Source organism: Schistocerca nitens, chromosome 8, assembly GCF_023898315.1.
Source record: "Schistocerca nitens isolate TAMUIC-IGC-003100 chromosome 8, iqSchNite1.1, whole genome shotgun sequence".
NCBI classification, from domain to species: domain Eukaryota; kingdom Metazoa; phylum Arthropoda; class Insecta; order Orthoptera; family Acrididae; genus Schistocerca; species Schistocerca nitens.
Window position 1 is genome coordinate 558,477,678 of NC_064621.1, and position 20,293 is coordinate 558,497,970.

At 42.9% G+C, this 20,293-nt stretch overlaps 1 protein-coding gene across 1 annotated transcript in view; it reads right to left on the reverse strand.

The window, feature by feature from the left end:
* Positions 1-15,754: 15,754 nt before the first annotated feature.
* Positions 15,755-20,293, reverse strand: part of LOC126198450 (mitochondrial outer membrane protein SLC25A46-like) — a 43,350-nt gene continuing 38,811 nt past the window's right edge. Inside the window, exon 8 of the mRNA XM_049934778.1 lies at positions 15,755-17,493. Coding sequence (XP_049790735.1) covers positions 17,166-17,493 — 328 coding nt within the window. The 3' untranslated portion in view covers positions 15,755-17,165. The remainder of the gene's footprint in view (positions 17,494-20,293) is intronic.

Genomic DNA, 20,293 nt, shown 5'->3' on the forward strand with positions numbered 1-20,293 from the left:
ACCACCGTACTCGTGATTTAATTAAAACAGGAAAATTCGCCGGCCGGAGTGGCCAAGTGGTTCGAGGCGCTTCAGTCCGGAGCCACGCGGCCGCTACGGTCGCAGGTTCGAATCATGCCTCGGGCACGGATGTGTGTTATGTCCGCAGGTTATCTGGGTTTAAGTAGTTCTAAGTTCTAGGGGACTGATGACTTCAGATGTTAAGTCCCATAGTGCTCAGAGCCAGCCAGGAAAATTCAGTGTGAAACCTGTAAGTGCCGATAAGCAGCAAGCTGATTTTTTGACGAAGGCACTGCCTAAAGGTAAACATCAATGGTGCTGTCAAGCTGTGGGACTTTCAGAGTTCACGAACTGACAGAATTACAATGTCATCAGCGAACCTTAAAGTTTTTATTTCTTCTCCATGGATTTTAATAACTACTCTGACTTTTTCTTTTGTTTCCTTTACTGCTTGCTCAATATACAGATTGAATAACATCGGGGAGACGCTACAACCCTGTCTCACTCCCTTCCCAACCACTGCTTCCCTTTCATGCCCCTCAACTCTTATAACTGCCATCTGGTTTCTGTACAAATTGTAAATAGCCTTTTGCTCCCTGTATTTTACCCCTGCCACCTTCAGAATTTGAAAGAGAGTATTCCAGTCAACATTGTCAAAAGCTTTCTCTAAGTCTACAAATGCTAGAAATGTAGGTTTGCCTTTCCTTAATCTATTTTCTAAGATAAGACGTAGGGTCAGTATTGCCTCACGTGTTCCAACATTTCTACCGAATCCAAACTGATCTTCCCTGAGGTCGGCTTCTAGCAGTTTTTCCATTCGTCTGTAAAGAATTCGCGTTAGTATTTTGCAGCTGTGACTTATTAAACTGATAGTTCGGTAATTTTCACATCTGTCAACACCTGCTTTCTTTGGGATTGGAATTATTATATTCTTATTGAAGTCTGAGGGTATTTCGCCTGTCTCATACATCTTGCTCGCCAGATGGTAGAGTTTTGTCAGGACTGGCTCTCCCATGGCTGTCAGTAGTCCTAATGGAATGTCGTCTACTCCGGGGGCCTTGTTTCGACTCAAGTCTTTCAGTGCTCTGTCAAACTCTTCACGCAGTATCATATCTCCCATTTCATCTTCATCTTCATCTACATCCTCCTCCATTTGCATAATATTGTCCTCAAGTACATCGCCCTTGTATAGACCCTCTATATACTCCTTCCACCTTTCTGCTTTCCCTTATATGCTTAGAACTGGGTTTCCATCAAAGCTCTTGATATTCATGCAAGTGGTTCTCCTTTCTCCAAAGGTCTCTAATTTTCCTGTAGGCAGTATCTATCTTACGCCTAGTGAGATAAGCCTCTACATCCTTACATTTGTCCTCTAGCCATCCCTGCTTAGCCATTTTGCAATTCCTGTTGATATCATTTTTGAGATGTTTGTATTCCTTTTTGCCTGCTTCATTTACTGCATTTTTATATTTTCTCCTTTCATCAATTAAATTCAATATTTCTTCTGTTACCCAAGGATTTCTACTAGCCCTCGTCTTTTTACCTACTTGATTCACTGCTGCCTTCACTACTTCATCCATCAGAGCTACCCATTCTTCTCCTACTATACTTCTTTCCCCCATTCCTGTCAATTGTTCCCTTATGCTCTCCCTGAAACTCTGTACAACCTCTGGTTCTTTCAGTTTATCCAGGTCCCATCTCCATAAATTCCCACTTTTTTGGCAGTTTCTTCAGTTTTAATCTACAGTTCATAACCAATAGATTGTGGTCAGAGTCCACATCTGCCCCTGGAAATGTCTTACAATTTAAAACCTGGTTCCTAAATCTCTGCCTTACCATTATATAATCTATCTGATACCTTCTAGTATCTCCAGGATTCTTCCATGTACACAACCTTCTTTTATGATTCTCGAACCAAGTGTTAGTTATGATTAAGTTAAGCTCTGTGCAAAATTCTACCAGACGGCTTCCTCTTTCATTTCTTACCCCCAATCCATATTCCCCTACTATGTTTCCTTCTCTCCCTTTTCCTACTCTCGAATTCCAGTCACCCATGACTATTAAAGTTTAGTCTCCCTCCACTACCTGAATAATTTCTTTTATCTCATCATACATTTCATCAATTTCTTCATCTTCTGCAGAACTAGTTGGCATATAAACTTGTACTACTGTAGTAGGTGTGGGCTTCGTGTCTATCTTGGCCACAATAATGTGTTCACTATGTTGTTTGTAGTAGCTTACCTGCACTCCTATTTTTTTTATTCATTATTAAACCTACTCCTGCATTAGCCCTATTTGATTTTGTATTTATAAACCTGTATTCACCTGACCAAAAATCTTGTACCTCCTGCCACAGAACTTCACTAATTCCCAATATATCCGACTTTCAACTAATCCATTTCCCTTTTTAAACTTTCTAACCTACCCGCCCGGAGATCCAAATGGGGGACTATTTTACCTCTGGAATATTTTACCCAAGAGGACGCCATCATCATTTAACCATACAGTATAGCTGCATGCCCTCGGGAAAAATTACGGCTGTAGTTTCCCCTTGCTTTCAGCCGTTCGCAGTACCAGCACAGCAAGGCCGTTTTGGTTAGTGTTACAAGGCCAGATCAGTCAATCATCCAGACTGTTGCCCCTGCAACTACTGAAAAGGCTGCTGCCCCTTTTCAGTAACTAGACGTTTGTCTGGCCTCTCAACAGATACCCCTCCGTTGTGGTTGCACCTACGGTACGGCCATCTGTAACGCTGAGGCACGCAAGCCTTCCCCACCAACAGCAAGGTCCATGGTTCATGGGGGGGGGGGGGGGGTAAATATAGGCCTGAGTTATTCCTGCCTGTCATAAGATGCAACTAAAAGGAGTTTCAGACGTTTCGGCTTCTATGTGATGGTCCCCTGTAGAGTGTGACCTCCATTCTTTAAAATTTTCTCGAAGAGCGAGCCAATTGGCAAGGGCGCCTTACATGGTGCATCGTATCCATTGTGCATTGAGATCTTTAGCCCCCTTTCTCATTGTCACATTTCAGGCCCACTCACTCTTCATCTCTTGGGCAAGGATACCTTCCTGGGTGCATTCTCCACTATGGACTATGCAGTGTCGCTTTCTGCATGAACGACGACCTTGGACATCTTTGCACCTGATATCCAGCACAGTAGCCAGTCCGTTGTGGTGGGACCACCATATACCCTGTTCATTGTAGCCCCCTGACCACACAGGGGTTGCTCTGCTGATGCCTGCACCATTAACTCCCCACATATGACAAAGGGTAGATGACCATCCCCCTGGTGCATCGGGACTCCCGGCAATAGCCACCCAGCCAGGTGGCCTTTGCTGCGGCTGGGTGGCACCCGTGGGGAGCGCCCCTGGTCAAAGTGGGTGGCATCAGGGCAGGTGACATGTGATGAAGCATAGTCCATCATCTCTTGCTGGTGGTGAAACACCGGCAGTCTCAAAGTATTCACGAGCTCAATTCAACGCACAGAAGTACGACCCTAAATCCTTCCCCTCCCTGACCACACCATGGGAGGAATGTCAGGCTAAGGATGGCAGCAGCTCTTATTCGCCCTGGTACCTTGTATGTTTGAGAGCTGATGGGGAATCTTTCATGATGAAGAAGCCTCAGTTTTTTGTTGAGCATTTAGAGGACAAGTTTGGGGAGGTGGAGGGATTGTCCAAAATGAGATCTGGGTCAGTCTTGATCAAACCACCATCCTCTGCCCAGTCACAGACGTTCCTCACTTGTGATGAGCTGGGGGATGTTTCTATAACCGTCACGCCCCATAAGAGCTTAAATATGGTCCAGGGAATCATATTTCACAGGGACGTTCTTTTGCAGTCTGATGATGAGCTGCAGACCAATTTAGAGAGGTGAGGTGTACATTTCATCCAGAGTGTCCACCGGGGTCCAAGGGATAATCAGGTTGCCACCGATGCCATCATCTTGGCCTTCAAGGGTGATACATTGCCCGAGAAGGTCGAGGTGATGGTCTACTGCTGTGATATAAAGCCCTATATCCCTGCCGCGCTGAGGTGCTTTAAGTGCTGGAAGTTCGGCCATATGTCTTCCTGCTGTACTTCCAGTGTCACATGTCGACGTTGCGGACGCCCATTACATCCCAACACTCCATGTGCCCTGCCTCCTATCTGTGTCAGCTGCGAGAGCAACATTCGCCTTGCTCACCAGACTGCAGGATTCTCCAGAAAGAAAGGAAAATCATGGAGTACAAGACCCTGGACCGACTGACCTACTCTGAGGCTAAGAGAAAATTTCAATGCCTGCATCCTGTATGTATGACATCGTCTTATGCTGCCTCTACAACAGTTCTGGCACCATCAGCTATGCCAACCCCAGTCACATCTCAGAGCCGGAAGACTACACCTGCCCCCTTGATGGTGGGGGGCATTTCCCTTCCTTTTGCTCCCGCACCACTCCCTTTTGTTCCCACACCACCTACTTGGGCTACCCCCAACCATCGGGGACGTCCGTCCCCACTTCTAAGCTGGAGAAGCTTAAGTCTTCTTCGGCTTCTCTCGCTAGGAAAGGGTCCCTTGGGTCACTCCCTTCCCAGGTTTCTGCTATTGGTAAAGACAACATCCGCCAGTGGCTGAAGAGCTCAAAACAAGTTGGTCGTAGGGCTTCACGCTCATCCTCAGTCCTGGAGACTGAGCCAGTGAAGTCCTCCCAACCAGGGAAAACCAAGGAGCAGCAAGAGAAATCCAAAAAGAAGACCTCAAGACCAAGGGAATTGCGGTCGCACCCACACCACCGCTACCTACAAGCTCTGTGTCTGAGGATGGGGTGGAGATTCTGGCATCCGCTGAGGACCTAGATCTCGCCGGGCCCTCAGACACAATGGATATAGATTGCTCAGGCAAGAAGTCGGTGGCAGCAGGTGACCCTGATGCATAAACTGCCTCATTGAATGTTCCGTGCCTTCCCAGTCTCACAATGACGTTATCCTCCAGTGGAATTGCGGCGGTTTTTTCCACCACCTGTCTGAGCTACGGCAACTGTTAAGCTTTACACCTGCTATTGGCATTGCCCTCCAGGAAACCTGGTTCCTGGCAATACGGACCCCTGCCCTCCATGGCTATGAGGAATATTACAGGAACTGTAGCGACTATAATCGAGTGTCAGGTGGAGTTTGCGTTTCTGGCCTAAACTCAATCTGTAGTGACACTGTGCCCCTTCAAACCCCTCCTGAAGCTGTGGCTGTCAGAATAAGGACGACACAGGAAATAACTGTCTGCAGTGTATATATTCCTGCAGATGGTGCAGTACCCCTGAACGTATTAGCTGCATTGATTCATCAACTCCCTAAACCTTTCCTACTTTTCGGAAATTTTAACACCCATAACCCCTTGTGGGGTGGCACCATGCTTACTGGGCGAGGCAGAGATGTCAAAACTTTACTGTCTCAGTTCAACCCCTGCCACTTAAGGCCGCCACACATTTCAGTGTGGCTCAAGGTAGTTACTCGGCCATTGATTTATCAATTTGCAGCCCAGGACTTCTCACATCTATCCACTGGACAACAACACATGACGACCTGTGTGGTAGTGACCAGTTCCCCATCTTCCTGTCACTGCCCCGGCATCAGGCCTACAGACACCTGCCCAGATGGGCTTAAAACAAAGTAGACTGGGAAACTTTCACCTCTGCTGTCACCCTCAAATCTCTCCCCCCCACAGTAACATCGATGTGATGGTTGAGCAGGTGACTACAATTGTTTCTGCGGCAGAAAACACGATCCCTCGCGCTTTAGGGTGCCCCCGGCAAAAGAGAGATATGTCTCGACCATTGGGTGCCATACGTCACCTTCCCAAGTCTGGGCAAAGATCAAATGTCTTTTTGGGTACCAGGCCCCAACAGGTGTTCCTGGTGTTACCATAAATGGCGTGTTATCAACCAAAACAAACGCGATTGCCGAGCACTTTGGTCGAGCCTCTGCATCGGAGAATCAGCCCCCAGTCATTAGCACTCTCAAACGGCGCCTGGAAGGTAAAGTCCCCTCATTCACAATACGTCACAGTGAATCCTATAACGCCGTATTTACAGAGTGGTAGCTCCTCAGTGCCCTTGCACATTGCCATGACACAGTTCCTGGGCTTGATCGGATCCATGACCATATTATTAAACATTTCTCATCTGTTTACAAGCAACATATCCTTGTCATCTTCAACTGGATCTGGTGCGATGGCGTCTTTCCATTGCAATGGCGGGAGAGTACCATCATTCTGATGCTCAAACCCGGTAAAAACCTGCTTGATGTGGATAGCTATTGGCCCATCAGCCTCACCAACATTCTTTGTAAGCTGCTGGAGCATATGGTGTGTCGGTGGTTGGGTTGGGTCCTGGAGTCACGTGGCCTACTGGCTCCATGTTAGGGTGGCTTCCTCCAGGGTTGCTCTACCATTGATAATCTTGTGTCCCTCGAGTCTGCCATCTGAACAGCCTTTTCCAGACGCCAACACCTGGTTGCCATCTTTTTTGACTTATGTAAAGCACATGACATGACCTGGCAACATCATATCCTTGCCACAGTGTATGAGTGGGTTATCCGGGGCCGACTCCTTATTTTTATCCAAAACTTCCTCTCACTCTGTACTTTCCGTGTCCAAGTTGGTGCCTCCCATAGTTCCAGCCATATCCAGAAGAATGGAGTCCCGCAGGGCTCTGTATTGAGTGTCTCTCTATTTTTATTGGCCATTAATGGTCTAGCAGCAGCTGTAGGGCCGTCTGTCTCACCCTCTCTGTATGCAGACGACTCCTGCATTTCATACTGCTGCTCCAGTATTGGTGTTACTGAGAGTCGCCTACAGGGAGCCATCTGTCGCCATCATACTGTTCATTCAGAACCAGCACTTTACCTTAATAATGATTCACTCACTGTAATGGAGACATATCGATTCTTAGGTCTGGTTTTCGACCCTCGTTTGACTTGGCTTCCTCATCTTCATCAACTTAAATGCAAGTGTTGGCAGCAACTCAATGCCCTCTGCTGCCTGAGCAACACCAACTAGGGTGCAGATCGCTCCACGCTGCTGCAGTTCTACAGAGCCTTTGTTCAATCCCGACTTGACTATGGGAGTGTGATTTATGGTTCAGCGGCGCCCTCAGCACAGCGTTTGCTCAACCCGTTGCACCACTGCAGAGTTAGACTAGCGACAGCAGCTTTTAGGACGAGTCCAGTGACAAGTGTACTGGTGGAGGCTGGAGACCCTCCATTGAAGATCAGATGTGCACAACTGCTCGCCAGTTACGTTGCGCACATTCATAGCTCTCCTGAACATCCTAATCACTATCTTCTTTTCCCAAACAAGGCAGTTCACCTCCCGCATAAGCAGCCCAGGTCAGGGCTAATGAATGCGGTTTGTGAGCGATCTTCTGTCTGAACTGGAGTCATTCCCTTCACCACCTCTCCTCGAGGTCCATTCACGTACACCTCTGTGGTGTAGCTGTAGGCCGAAGCTTCGCCTGGACCTTTCGCACGGCCCTAAGGACTCAGTTAACCATGTGGCTCTCCACTACGACTTTCTCTCGTTTCTTGAAGTGTTCCAGGGCTCTGAAGTGGTTTACACCGATGGCTGATGGTCATGTTGGCTTCGCCTTTGTCCACAGAGGCCATACTGAACCGCATTCCTTGCCTGATGGCTGCAGTGTATTCACTGCAGAGCTGGTGGCCATATCTCGTGCACTTCAGTATATCCGTTCATGCCCCGAGGAGTCATATCTTCTGTCTACTGACTCCTTGAGCAGCCTACACGCTATCGACCAGTGCTACCCTCGCCATCCTTAGGTGGCGTCCATCCAGGAGTCCATCTATGCCCTGGACCGGTCCTGTTGTTCAGTGGTGTTTGTGTGGACCCCAGGACATGTCAGAATCCCAGGCAATGAATTTGCCGACAGGCTGGCCAAACAGGCTATGAAGAAACCGCTTCTGGAGATGAGACTCTCTGAACCTGAATTGCGTTCTGACTTACGCTGCAGGATTTTTTGGCTTTGGGAGACAGAATGGCATAACAGTACGCACAACAAACTTTGTGTAATTAAGGAGACTACGAATGTGTGACAGTCCTCGGTGCGGGCCTCTCACAGGGAATCAGTTATCCTCTGCCGACTCCGCATTGGCCGCGCCTGGGCGACCCACCATTACCTCTTGCGCTGTGAAGACCCGCCTCAGTGCCGGTGCGGCAACTGGTTGACGGTGACCCATATTCTGGTGCACTGTTCCACTTTGCCCACTGGCGAAATCTTGGGTTACTGGACTTGTTGCCGCTCATTTTATCTGACAACGCCTCATTGGCTGAGTTAGTTTTACATTTTATTCATGAGGGTGGGTTTTATCATTTGATCTGAGTTTTAGCACATGTCCTTTTTCCCTCTGTGTCCTCCACTCTAGCTCTTTTAGGGTGGAGGTTTTAATGTGTTTCAGAGTGGCTGGCTTTTACTTTTTATTCTCGTGGTCAGCCAGCCAGTTAATCTGCTTTCTTGTTTTACTCTCTTCTGTTTCTAGCATCTCTCTGTTGTTTTCTTGTCCTCTTTTGTTCCTTTTAGTGTCCGTTGCCTTTACTTCATTCTTGTGGAATTCTTTCCATTTTGTGTTATATGTCTCGTCTGTTTTATTCTCACACTTGTGACATTGTTTTATTAGGAACAAGGGACTGATGACCTCATAGTTTGGTCCCTTCCCCCCCTCTTTTAAACCAACCAACCAACCAACCAGCCTCCCTCTCTCTCCACTTATCGCAACCCCCCCCCCACACCCCCCCCTCATCATAACTTTTCACCCATGTTCCTGTAGGTTTTTGATGTATTTGTGTGTTGTTTTATATGGTTCACAAGGTTTCATGTATTTTTGCGTATCTGTGCATGTTTTTGCATGTCTTTTCATTTTCTTTACACACCTTTAAGCGTCTTTTCGTGTTTCCAGCTCCTCTCACAACCATCATTTCTGCATCATTCCCTTTTCCTTTGCACTGTTCCTGCTACAGTGGACCCTTGCTCCATCTTTCTGCACCAGTTTAGAAAAGTATCCCTTTCCATGGTTAAAACCCAGCCCCACATCCAATTTCTCAAATGCTGTCTAAACTATCCCCCCAAATGACCTAACAGTAAAGATTCTTTTCTCTGGATCCCACCCCTCCTTTCACAATGGCTTACATCTTTTCAGATTCCGCCAATCCCTGGCCCTCACAAACCTGGTACTGCAAAAGCACAACCCCATGGCATGGGCATCCCAGAACCAACTTTGCTCCTTCTGCTAGATACTACTACTGTGCAATCCCTACTCCACATATCACAACTCCGAAATTGAATCCCTTGCTCTCCAGTGCCTCAAGGAGCGTTCCAGACACAACCTCCATAAATTATCCAACTTGCTGACATCCTACTGCCCCGTGGAGCACCACTATCCATCCCGTATTATAATCAACACGTTCCTCCTCATAGCAGCTAAACCCTGCCTAGATGACCTTTTCAACTTGCAACATCCCCCAAAACTCCATACCAACCCTCCACCAAATCCAGAGCCAAACATTCTTTTAACACTGTTGTTAACCTTTCCATCCAAACTCTCAGCTCCACAGAAGTTTCAGTCCTATCCAAAGGCCTCACCTTTAGCCCTACACCCAAATTTAACCTTGCTGGACTTGTCAAAGACCTATTCTCCTTCTGCAATGGAAGTACTTCTTTGCCGCTAGTCCCTCCAACCAAAACCACCCTAATTCCAACCTCTTCCAGTTCGTACTGCCATCCAGCCGTGATCCTACCCCCCCCCCCCCCCCAAACCATCCACTGGTCACCTTCAAGGAATTCGTTACCTTCAATTTAGCCTCATTATCCTTTCGCAGGTCCTTTCCTCAGAACACCAACCTTTCAGTAGAAGAAAGAACAGCCACACACAACCTCAAAAAAAATCTTGATCTAGTCATCCAACCTGCAGACAAAGGTTTCACCACTCTTTTGATGAATCGCAGTGACTACCTGGCAGAAGGTCTCAGCCAATTGTCTGACTCCTCCAGAGTGATCCCATCCCAGAAGTCTAACAGAACCTCCAATCTCTGCTTAAGGCCTTCCCAGAACATCTAACATCTCCCCAAATCCATTTCCCTCCTCACCCCTATGACACCCCACACGCCCTCCTTCTACATGCTCCCCAAAATCCACAAACCCAACAATCCTGGATGCCCCACTGTATCTGGTTACTGTGCCCCCACTAAAAGAATTTTGGCACTCATTATCCAACACCTCCAATCAATTGCCCATAATCAAGCCTCCCATGTCCAAGACACCAACAACTTCCTTCACCAACTCACCATTGTTGATGCCACCTCCCTATACACCAACATCCCTCACGCCCATGGTCTTACCGCTATTGAACACTACGTTTCTCGACGTCCTTCAGACTTTAAACCCACTACCTCATACACCTTACGAACTTTATCCTAAAGATACATGTTAGTGTCTTAATTGTGCCTGTCTGCAACTTGATGTGTCTTCTTTACAGTAGGCAGCAATTTTTTTTAACATTGTTGATATTCCTATCTGGAGTTACAATTGTTTGATTTCGGCTGTTTTTGTTAGATTCTCTGAGAGATAAAGAAACCTCTGTCAGGTGGTGTTTGGTTAGACTTTTCCATTATGTTTAGATCTTCAGTTAGGGTTTCTTCTCACCTTGTAATTGAGCTACATCTTGTTGCCAGTACCCAGTCATCAGTATAACCAAACTTCTAATAGCTTTTAAGTTAAAGATAGCAGGGCTATCAGCTGGTTTGCTAGGTTTTAATATAGTAATTATCTTCAAACATTTTAATTCTTGTGGTATATAGCAAGCATGCATAATGTCTGAAGAAATGAGCCAGTCATACTTTTGTATATTTACCACAGTTTATTGGGAATTCAGGGTGGATAATTTCAAGCCCTGGAACTTTTCATGGCCTGACACATTTAAGCTGTTGCGATATCTTTGGAAATGAAGGGATGGGATTATTTGGTTTTTGTGACTTTCCAGGTTCAGAGTTCATTTCACCTTAATTTTATACACTCTGGTTGTCACTACTAGGTTGAAGCAACTGATATTTTCATTATTGTGTGTGTCGGGCCCCTCTTCCTTGTTTCCTTAACAACATCCATGTTAGTCTATTCAATGCCTAAAATTCAATCTTGCTTCTGTTTCCGTCCAGCTTTACCATCTCATCGCATCACATCTAAACTGTGGAGTAGTTCATCTGCTATTTCTGCATCACCATTTTCGAGGAAGTTGAGGTACAAGTCTTCACTGTTTTGGTACCAGCCACGGATGTATTCCTTTTGGTAGCTTCTGGATATAAATTTTTTGACAGTCTGGATTATGACACCAGCAAATCTTTTGCAGTTTCTGCTAGCAGGGGGTGTCGAGCCTAAGCATTTGTTTAGTTCCGTAGAGAACTTGGTCCATTTGGCTTTCTTTAGTTTCCATCTTGGACGAGATTTAGATGTGATTAAAAGGATTAATGTTTCTACCTCTATTATTACCGGTCAGTGTTGGCTGTACGGAAAGCCCTTGCGGACTTTCTGTGAGATTAATAGGGTCTGGCCACTGTTGTCAGCCAAAATAAATTGTAGATTGGGATTCTATTCCTGCTTCCACACTGCTGATAAAAAAGTAAGGGTTAGCATCAGACACACGTGTAAGGTGTTCCACTCCTGTCCACTTTACTACTGTGTACCTGTTGTCTTTGCAATCTTTATATTTCCATTGCTCTTGATGGTTGTTATGATCACCCATGTACCTAGTAGAATGAGGATGTATGTGCATAACTTGGGCTGGCCAGGACATAACTGGTGGATTGTAAGTGTCAGGGACAGTGATACTTCGCTGTATGATACATAGCACCTAACATCGAAGATGAATGGGAGGAAGAGTTAGCTACAACATGGGAAGAACTCTAGGAGAAGATAATCAGTAGAGTGAAAGAGAAAATTTCTTTAATAAAAAGAAGAGACATTCATGGTGGAATGCCAAGTGACAATGTAACTGAGAACAGGAAAATACCATGCAAAAAATGGAACAGCAACAAAACAGAAGTTGATCTGGCAATGTACATAAATGTTAAAAAGAAAATAGCAAAAGAGATCAGGAGAATCAAAAGTTAATATGAAAAGGGTTAGTTAAAAGGAATAGAAGAGGATTTCTGAAACTATAACATGAGAGACTTCTACAAAACATTTAAAACCAGAATCATAGAATAGAACTCACAAAATCTGTGTTTCAGAAAGAAGGGTGGAGAACTGGTACTGAACAACAAAGAGAACTGTGAGACATTGACGAAGTACTTCAGTGAACTACTCATTTGTCCTGAACTGGCTTAAAGCTTCCAAAGGAGCCAATAGAAATGACGTAGAAAGCACCAGACAAACTGGAGATCAAGAGACAAATCATGTAATTGAGAAACAATAGAAGAGTAGGTGATGGCAGCTTTGTAGTTGAACTGCTATAGGAAGCTCGGCCAATCATCATCAGTGAAATACATATCACACAAAACACATGAGAGACTGAAGTAATACCAGAAGACTGGAAGAAAATACCAAGCGGGTTTCAGGCCGGGAAGATTGTGTGCTGAACAGGTACTCTATTTAAAGACAGTCCTTAGATACCTAGCAGTGAGAACCAGAGGGACCATGTCCACCTTTGTAGAGTTCAAAAAGGCATATGAATCAACTCTACAGATAGGTCATCACTAAGCCAAGAGCTGGAAGAGATTTGGCTCGACAAGAAGACAGTGAACGTTATCAGACAGACACTAACAAACACCAAACCCAAAACTAAATTCATGGGAGATTTATCAGAGTCCTCCGAGATTAAACATGAGTAAAACAAGGAGATGGTATTTCACCACTGTTTGATTTAAGATTCCTGCCAGTCTTAAAAATGGCCATATATTCAATGCCGCAGGACCCCCCCCCCCCCTCTCTCTCTGGCAATACTGGACTCAACTGGCGGTAGCATTGCACTGACCAACAAACACGAGTTGTGGGGATTCACAAGCTTCCTAACACAGTCTCCCTCACACCCTGCCATCACAAACACAGAACACTGTCTAGCCTTGTGATGTGTCACTGCAGCCTATGATGTCAGTGAACTTTAACTGAAAGTTACTTATGTTATTGGTAATTAGAATATTTTTGTTAGTAGCTAGTTTTGTGATGGAAAAAAAAAATAAATAAAAGGTATTCATATGATGCAGAAGAACACGGAAACAGAGCAGCTGAGTGACATTTCACCAACGACCCCCCCCCCCCCCCACAAAAAAAAGATGACTGGCAGGCTAGTACAGAAGAACTGAACAAAATGAGGAAGACTAAATGTGCAAATATAGGACTAAATGCAAAAGATGTCTTATTTACATGGATTCAAGGATGCTGTCAAAATGGCATTGGAATCTATAGAAAAACATTCAAATACATGCTCATAAACTGCTGCTACAGTGGAACTTAGAAGAATTGAAGGGTGGAGCTGGTTGGTGCAGTGAAGACTATCTTACATATGAAGAGGACAATAATGATGAAGAGGAAGAAGAAGAAAGTTCAGATGATTTCCAGGGATTTTAAAGGTCAGTTCAGTTTTATAAACTAACACTTTTGTTGGTCTGGCTTTGCAATCTAATTATAAAAATGGTAACAATGTCATTACTTTTTAAAAAATTACTTAAAAATTAAGGTGCGTCTTATAGTCTGTAGTGTCTTATAATCCATAAAATACAGTACTACTACACAGAATTGTCAGGGAATGGAAGAAAGAATTAAAGACACAGGGACTATATAAACCAATCATGGTAGGGAGGAAAATCAAGAGGACTAGATATTGGCTGTCTGGCATTCACTGATGATCTGGCAATATGTACAGATAACATAAAAGCTGTAGGAAAGCAGATCAATGTCCTGAAAGTGAAGGCTGATAAGGTCAGACTGCAGATCTCCCTCAAGAAAAGAGACTACATGCCACACCTAAAAGATGCACCAAGAAAGATCATGATAAAATATGGTAAGATCAAGAGACTTCACAAATTCAAGCATTTTGGGGAGATGGTACAGGTGAATGGGATAGAGAAAGAAGCCCACAACTAGGGAAATAAGAAGATGAGTAGATCATTCTGGAAACACCTAAAATAAAACGTCTATCACGCAACATAAAAGTGAGACATTACAATACATCAGAAACATAGGTCATTGACTGCAAAGGTGTACTAGAAAGATCAAGAAATTAGAGAGAAGACTTGTCAAAAAATGCTAGGGCCCAATACGATAGTAGTAGTAGTAGTAGTAGTATACAGACTGCAGAGTAGACAAGAGACTGAACATATTTAAAATAGTACATGACAAGAAGAAATTATATGGGCATATCAAGAAAATGCCAGACTCTTGACGAATGAAACAGATTTTGGAGAACACACAATACATTAAGAACATAAAATGCATCACCATAGTCAGAAAAGCCCTGAAGGATGCTGCATAATAGACTCAGACAGACAAGACAAACATTCAACCACAAAGTACTCAACTGAAAAGTGTACCAAGAGGTCAAACTGAGAAGATGAAAAAGTGTGGCACCTTAGATAATCTCACATTCAATAGATGCTTTGCATGATTCTCTGGAGGCTTACACATGTGTAAGTAATACACTCTCAGACACAATCTCTCTCCAATTAGCACATTAGAACATCAGAATCCTGGGATGGTTGAAGGGCACTGCCCATAATGCTCCAAATGTTCTCAACTGGGGAGAGATACAGTGACCTTGCTGGCCAAGGTATGGTTTGGCAAGCACGAAGACAAGCAGTAGAAACTCTCACCATGTGGAGACGGTCATTATCTTACTGAAATGTAAGCCCAGAATAGCTTGCCATGTAAGGCAACAAAACGGGACATAGAATACTGTTGGCATACTGCTGCGCTGTAAGGGTGCCGTGGATGACAACCAAAGGGGTCCTGCTATGAAAAGAAATGGTACCCCAGACCATCCCTCCCAGTTGTCAGGCAGTATGGCTGACAACAGTCAGGTAGGTAGCTATCTGCTGTCCAGATTGTCTCCAGACACATCCCCAACATTGAATCTAAGTAACTGGCATAGAATTGTTTTCAGTGATGAGCCCTGCGTCGTACTGGGCTCCGATGACCTTTGAAGACGTGCCTCGAGATGCCCCGGACTGGGGTGGGATACCAACTTGACTGTCACCCATCAGGTAGCCCGAAAATTAGAGCCCTGAACCTGCGAGCATGTTTGTTCTTTCAGATACATAGAATGTATATTATGGTCACTTTCCTCAAGATCACTAGATTATCTGACCATCAGTATTCATCAAGCAAGAAGCAGAACTGAAAGCTCTCTCTCTGCCTTGGAAAAGAAAAAAATATTGCAGAAATATTTCATTCCAATCTGACTCACTGAATGGTTACATATAAATTATTATACAGCTTCAATATGTGCAGCAGAACTTCAGGTAATGCTGCATATTTATCTATTTATAACATTAATCAGCAAGAATAAAAATAAATGAAATGATCTACAATAACTATCCATGGCAATATTACACACAGCTCTGGGAGGAAGTTCTCTCTCTCTCTCTCTCTCTCTCTCTCTCTCTCTCTCTCTCTGTGTGTGTGTGTGTGTGTGTGTGTGTGTGTGTGTGTGTGTGTGTGTGTGTTGCAATGTCTTTTCATTAAAATATTTTACAACAAAATAAGAATTTTATTAAATAACATGTCAAACGTCAACAAGTACAGTTCCATACAGAATACCACTTCATTTACGACTAGTAGCATTACTTAAATATCACAAGTAAGGCTTTTCAATTTAGTTTTTTCATAGACATGATTGGAATGCAACTGCTTTAATATGGAGTCACATAGCTTGACTAGACTAACTGATATTACTTTGACAGTATTGCGTACAATAACATCCTTCCACAATCTATGGTTCACATGAATAAAATTAACCAAATAAATTAAAAATTATTGCTACATTGTATCTGAAAATTAATTTTTATCAAAATAACCATCTTAATATTTTAATTATAATCCTTTATAATGGACCAAAGCGAATTTGTGACAGATAACAATGACAAGTTGAATGTAATTCAAATACTGCAGTAAAAATGCTCCTGGAGCAAACAAATGAACCTTTATATACTTGCCTGACAATGACTATTTTAACACTAAAAAAACAACACTCTTGTGAAAAGTCTGCTAGTATTAAAAATAACAACAGAATTCACCATTATCTTACAATATGAGGAGCTGTAAAATGTGACTCTGAAAACATACACAGACCATAACAAACTGAAATAAATTCCTCTCCTTTCATGAATTGGTATAAGACAAATGTACATATCATGTTCATGCCAGCTAACATTCCAACTATATAATTAAAAAAAAATCTTTTCTGTATGTATTTACAAACTGTGTACATATTCAGTTATTAGATCAATCAGACAATTCAATAATATGAGAATTCTGGAACAGTAAAAAAGTTCCTGGCATAATATCCTCTCCCTCTCTCTCTCTCTCTCTCTCTCTCTCTCCCCCAGCATTGTATGTGTTTTTTTCCAAATCATTTTCATATAATTATCTTGGGCTTCCAGTTGCATTAAATTCTTTCTTTATGGCCATACACACTAACTATTGTCAACGTGATAGCAACCAGCTCCCATGTAGTTTTTGGTATTTCCTTATACAGATATTGCTATAAGTTGTGATATGCTGGTAGCAACTTTACACAAAGACATTGCTGTCAATGACACGACAGTCAATCACAACTATTTTACAGTAATTGATGAGAATGATGCTGTAAGATTATGCAGGTTTATCAACTGCATGTGACTGGAAGCCCAACAATATTATATTAAATTTCATCAGTGCAAGACTTTGCATTTTTACATGATCATCATTTTTCTGCTGCGCACAATGGTCACATACAAGTGTTATCTAAATCAACATGGGAGGGCCATGTTCTAAGGATACCAAAACTTGATGAGGAATCCTGTAAATAATGTTGAAATGTGCAACAAATACAATGATTGTTGTAACAGCTATTTACAAAATACTTTTGTATGTACAATAATCAAAGTACAAACAGTACAACTTGCTGCAGTACAAAATCTTTAACTATTTCTTTTATTAATCATTGTCTGAAGGACCCCGCATAACTGTGAGATGAACCTCGTCCCGTTGTGACAGGATTTTCTGGAGGTGGGGACTGTCTTGGGGGCTGACGAGGGAATAAAACAGAGAGCCTCGTGAGTGTGATCTTCGTCAGACGCACAACGGCAAGATGTGCAGCATACTGCAGTAACAAGGCACCAAAGCCCTTGTAAAGACCGATTGTGCCTTCTTGTTCCAGGGTCGCACGATAGCAGTCAGCAGCTCCTTCATAATTTGTTAGTATTGGCATCACCTCCAAGCCCGTATCTAGATTGTCAATAATAGTTCGAGTGCCTTGTAGGTGCAACCTGCGAATGAAAAAGAAAGAAAAACAAAGCCTATTCCATATTCCCTTTCCAGAGTCCAGTTCCTGGTACAGAATCTGCCACAGAGTCCATCCTCTTCTTACATAAGCATGTAAATGTAGTCAATGACTCATTCAGTAAAAGTGTATTATGCCTTATAAATGAGTCTCAGTATCACGTATACTACTAACTTTTATGTTACACTCTACTTGCTGCTAGTCCTAATTGCTAATTAAATTTCATTAAACTTTAAAGGTGCAATAAATGTGTGATACTTGTATAAAGTAGCTTCCAAGTTAACAAGTGAGGACATACAAATGGAGTGCAAAATTTATTCGTTCATTGTAAGAATAAATGGCATCACAACAACAACAAGACAAATAACAACTCAAGTTTTCAGAATGAGAAGCTCTTTGGTCAATAGCTAAATGTGACTAAAGGGAAAGGTAAATTAACAGTGTGGAGAAAATCCGTTTGTCACTTAATACAAGGTGGAACTACATAAAAAGATCTTGACAATATACAAATAATACACCATAATTAGGAATTCTACAAGTTTCACAGTAATTAGCATCAAACTGAAAGGAACTGTTAAGTCTGCATGTCAAAGAGAGCTGAGTCTGACATTAGTTACACATTTTACACTCCTATGAATGGAAGGGCTGTGGAAGGGTGATAGTCACAAAAAATGTTAGCAAGGCACCAGGAGAGGCTGATGAGTGTTGCAGTGGCAAGATTTGCAGTGGGAGGCAAATTACTGTTTAAAAATCAACTAGATAACAAATAAGCTTGAAGAAAAGTGGGAAAAACATGTCTATAAAGTGAAAGACTCTAAGACTAACACCTGACAAACTTTAAGCATGCTAATATCATTATTTCCAGGATGAGGTTTCATTCTGCAGCAGAGTGTTTGCTGGTTTGGAACTTCCCAGCAAAACAAAGCTGCGTGCCTGACTAGGCCTTGAATCTGGAACCTTTGCCTTTCGCAAGCAATTCATATGTTCACAAAAGTGCTCAACCAACTGAGTTATCCAAAGATAATTCAGGATCTGACCTCCTTCAAATACAGGTTCTCTAAATTTATCTAACAAGGTTTTGTGAGGACTAGATAGACTTTCTTAAAAGAATTCCCATTTAAGTTTGCAAAGCATTTCTATTGCATTTTCATATAGAAATCTTGCAAAATCTTCCACTCACCTTCCCTAATACCGATTTTACCAGATTGACTCATTTTGTATCGCTTCTTGGTATCATCCGTAAATACTCACACAATCTGATGTGCTCAACATGTACAACACTGATCTTGGAATCAGACACTACCATGTTCCTTCTCTTTGTTATAGGCGTCATCATACATTTGTCCACACCTAAAGAGAGCAGTAAATTGCATTTACAACATACCAAGAGAGGTCCAATTCTTTCTGCACTTCCTTATGATCAACCCACGCCAATACTTTCCTGCGGACAATAGCATCACCGGTGAACTAACTTACAGCACCACTGATCCTATATGATAATTCATTTTTGTATATTGAGAACATTAGAGATCCTGTTACAATTCTTTGGTGTACACTTGACCTTTCCTTCGTTTGTGCTGAGCATTTTCCATACAGTAGAACACACTGTGTTCCACTAGTAAAAAAAATTCAACGAGCCAACTGTATGTCTGTGGGTACTCCATATGATTGTATCTTGATTAATATCTGATGATAGGATAAGTGTTGAATGCCTTTCAGAAATATGCATAGATGGAATTTATGTATTTACCAGAATCAGTTTTTTGTAAAACGTTGTGTATGAATAAAGCAAGCTGTGTTTCAAATGTGTGCTGTTCTTGAACCTTTGTTGATTCTTTGAGACAAGTTTGTCTCCCTCCTGGGATGTAACTTTCACTCAGTGTATGCTCTAGGATTCTGCTACTGATTGATATCTATAATTCTGTGCATCTGATCTTTTATAATCCCTCCCCATCCCCCTTTTGATGTGAGACCGTTTGCTGTGCAAGAGATTCTTGTTAAATGTGAGCTGTGGAAGAGACTGATTCTGCAGCGTATTCAATGTGAGATTTAATTGGAATTCCATCAAGGATTGGTGCCTAGTTCACTTTAAACAGTTTCTTTTTCCCCCCAATCCTGGAGGTGCATATTGTCAATATCTCTTTATTTGTGAGTCTACGTGTTGGCCAAATATCAATATGCAATATCATGCATAAATACCTTTTTAAATATGAATTTCTGCTTTCTGTCTACTAGCTTCAGTCTCAACACCAGGTAGACCTATGAAAGCTTTGGTGCAACTCATTGATTTTACAAGTGACCAGACCTTCCTAAGAGATACAACAGATTTTTCTTCACAATCTGAACCCGCCGTAGTCCTCAGTGGTTCCCAAGCCCACAACAGGCCACATCAGTCCACCCACCCCACCACCACCCCACACCGAACCCAGGGTTATTGTACAGTTTGGCCCCCAGGGCAAAAAAACAACTAAGCCCATGTCAGAACCATAGAACGCTAAGAAAAAAACGACTTAAAAAAGACGGAAGGAAAGACAACTAAAAACAAGGACTTTGAGAAAGGTCCTTAAAACATGCCATCGACAAATGGAGGTCCTAACTAAAGATTAAATTTCTTTCACCATATTGCTACGATGGACAAAAAGTAAAATGCGGTTGACAGCCCGCGCGTCCTTCGCTAAAATGGCTGATAACTCAGATGGCAAACATAAATGAGAATGTAAGTGATTAAGAAAAAAAGGGCATTCTGTCAGGAAAAGGTGAACTGTCAGAGGTTGAGGGCAATGAGC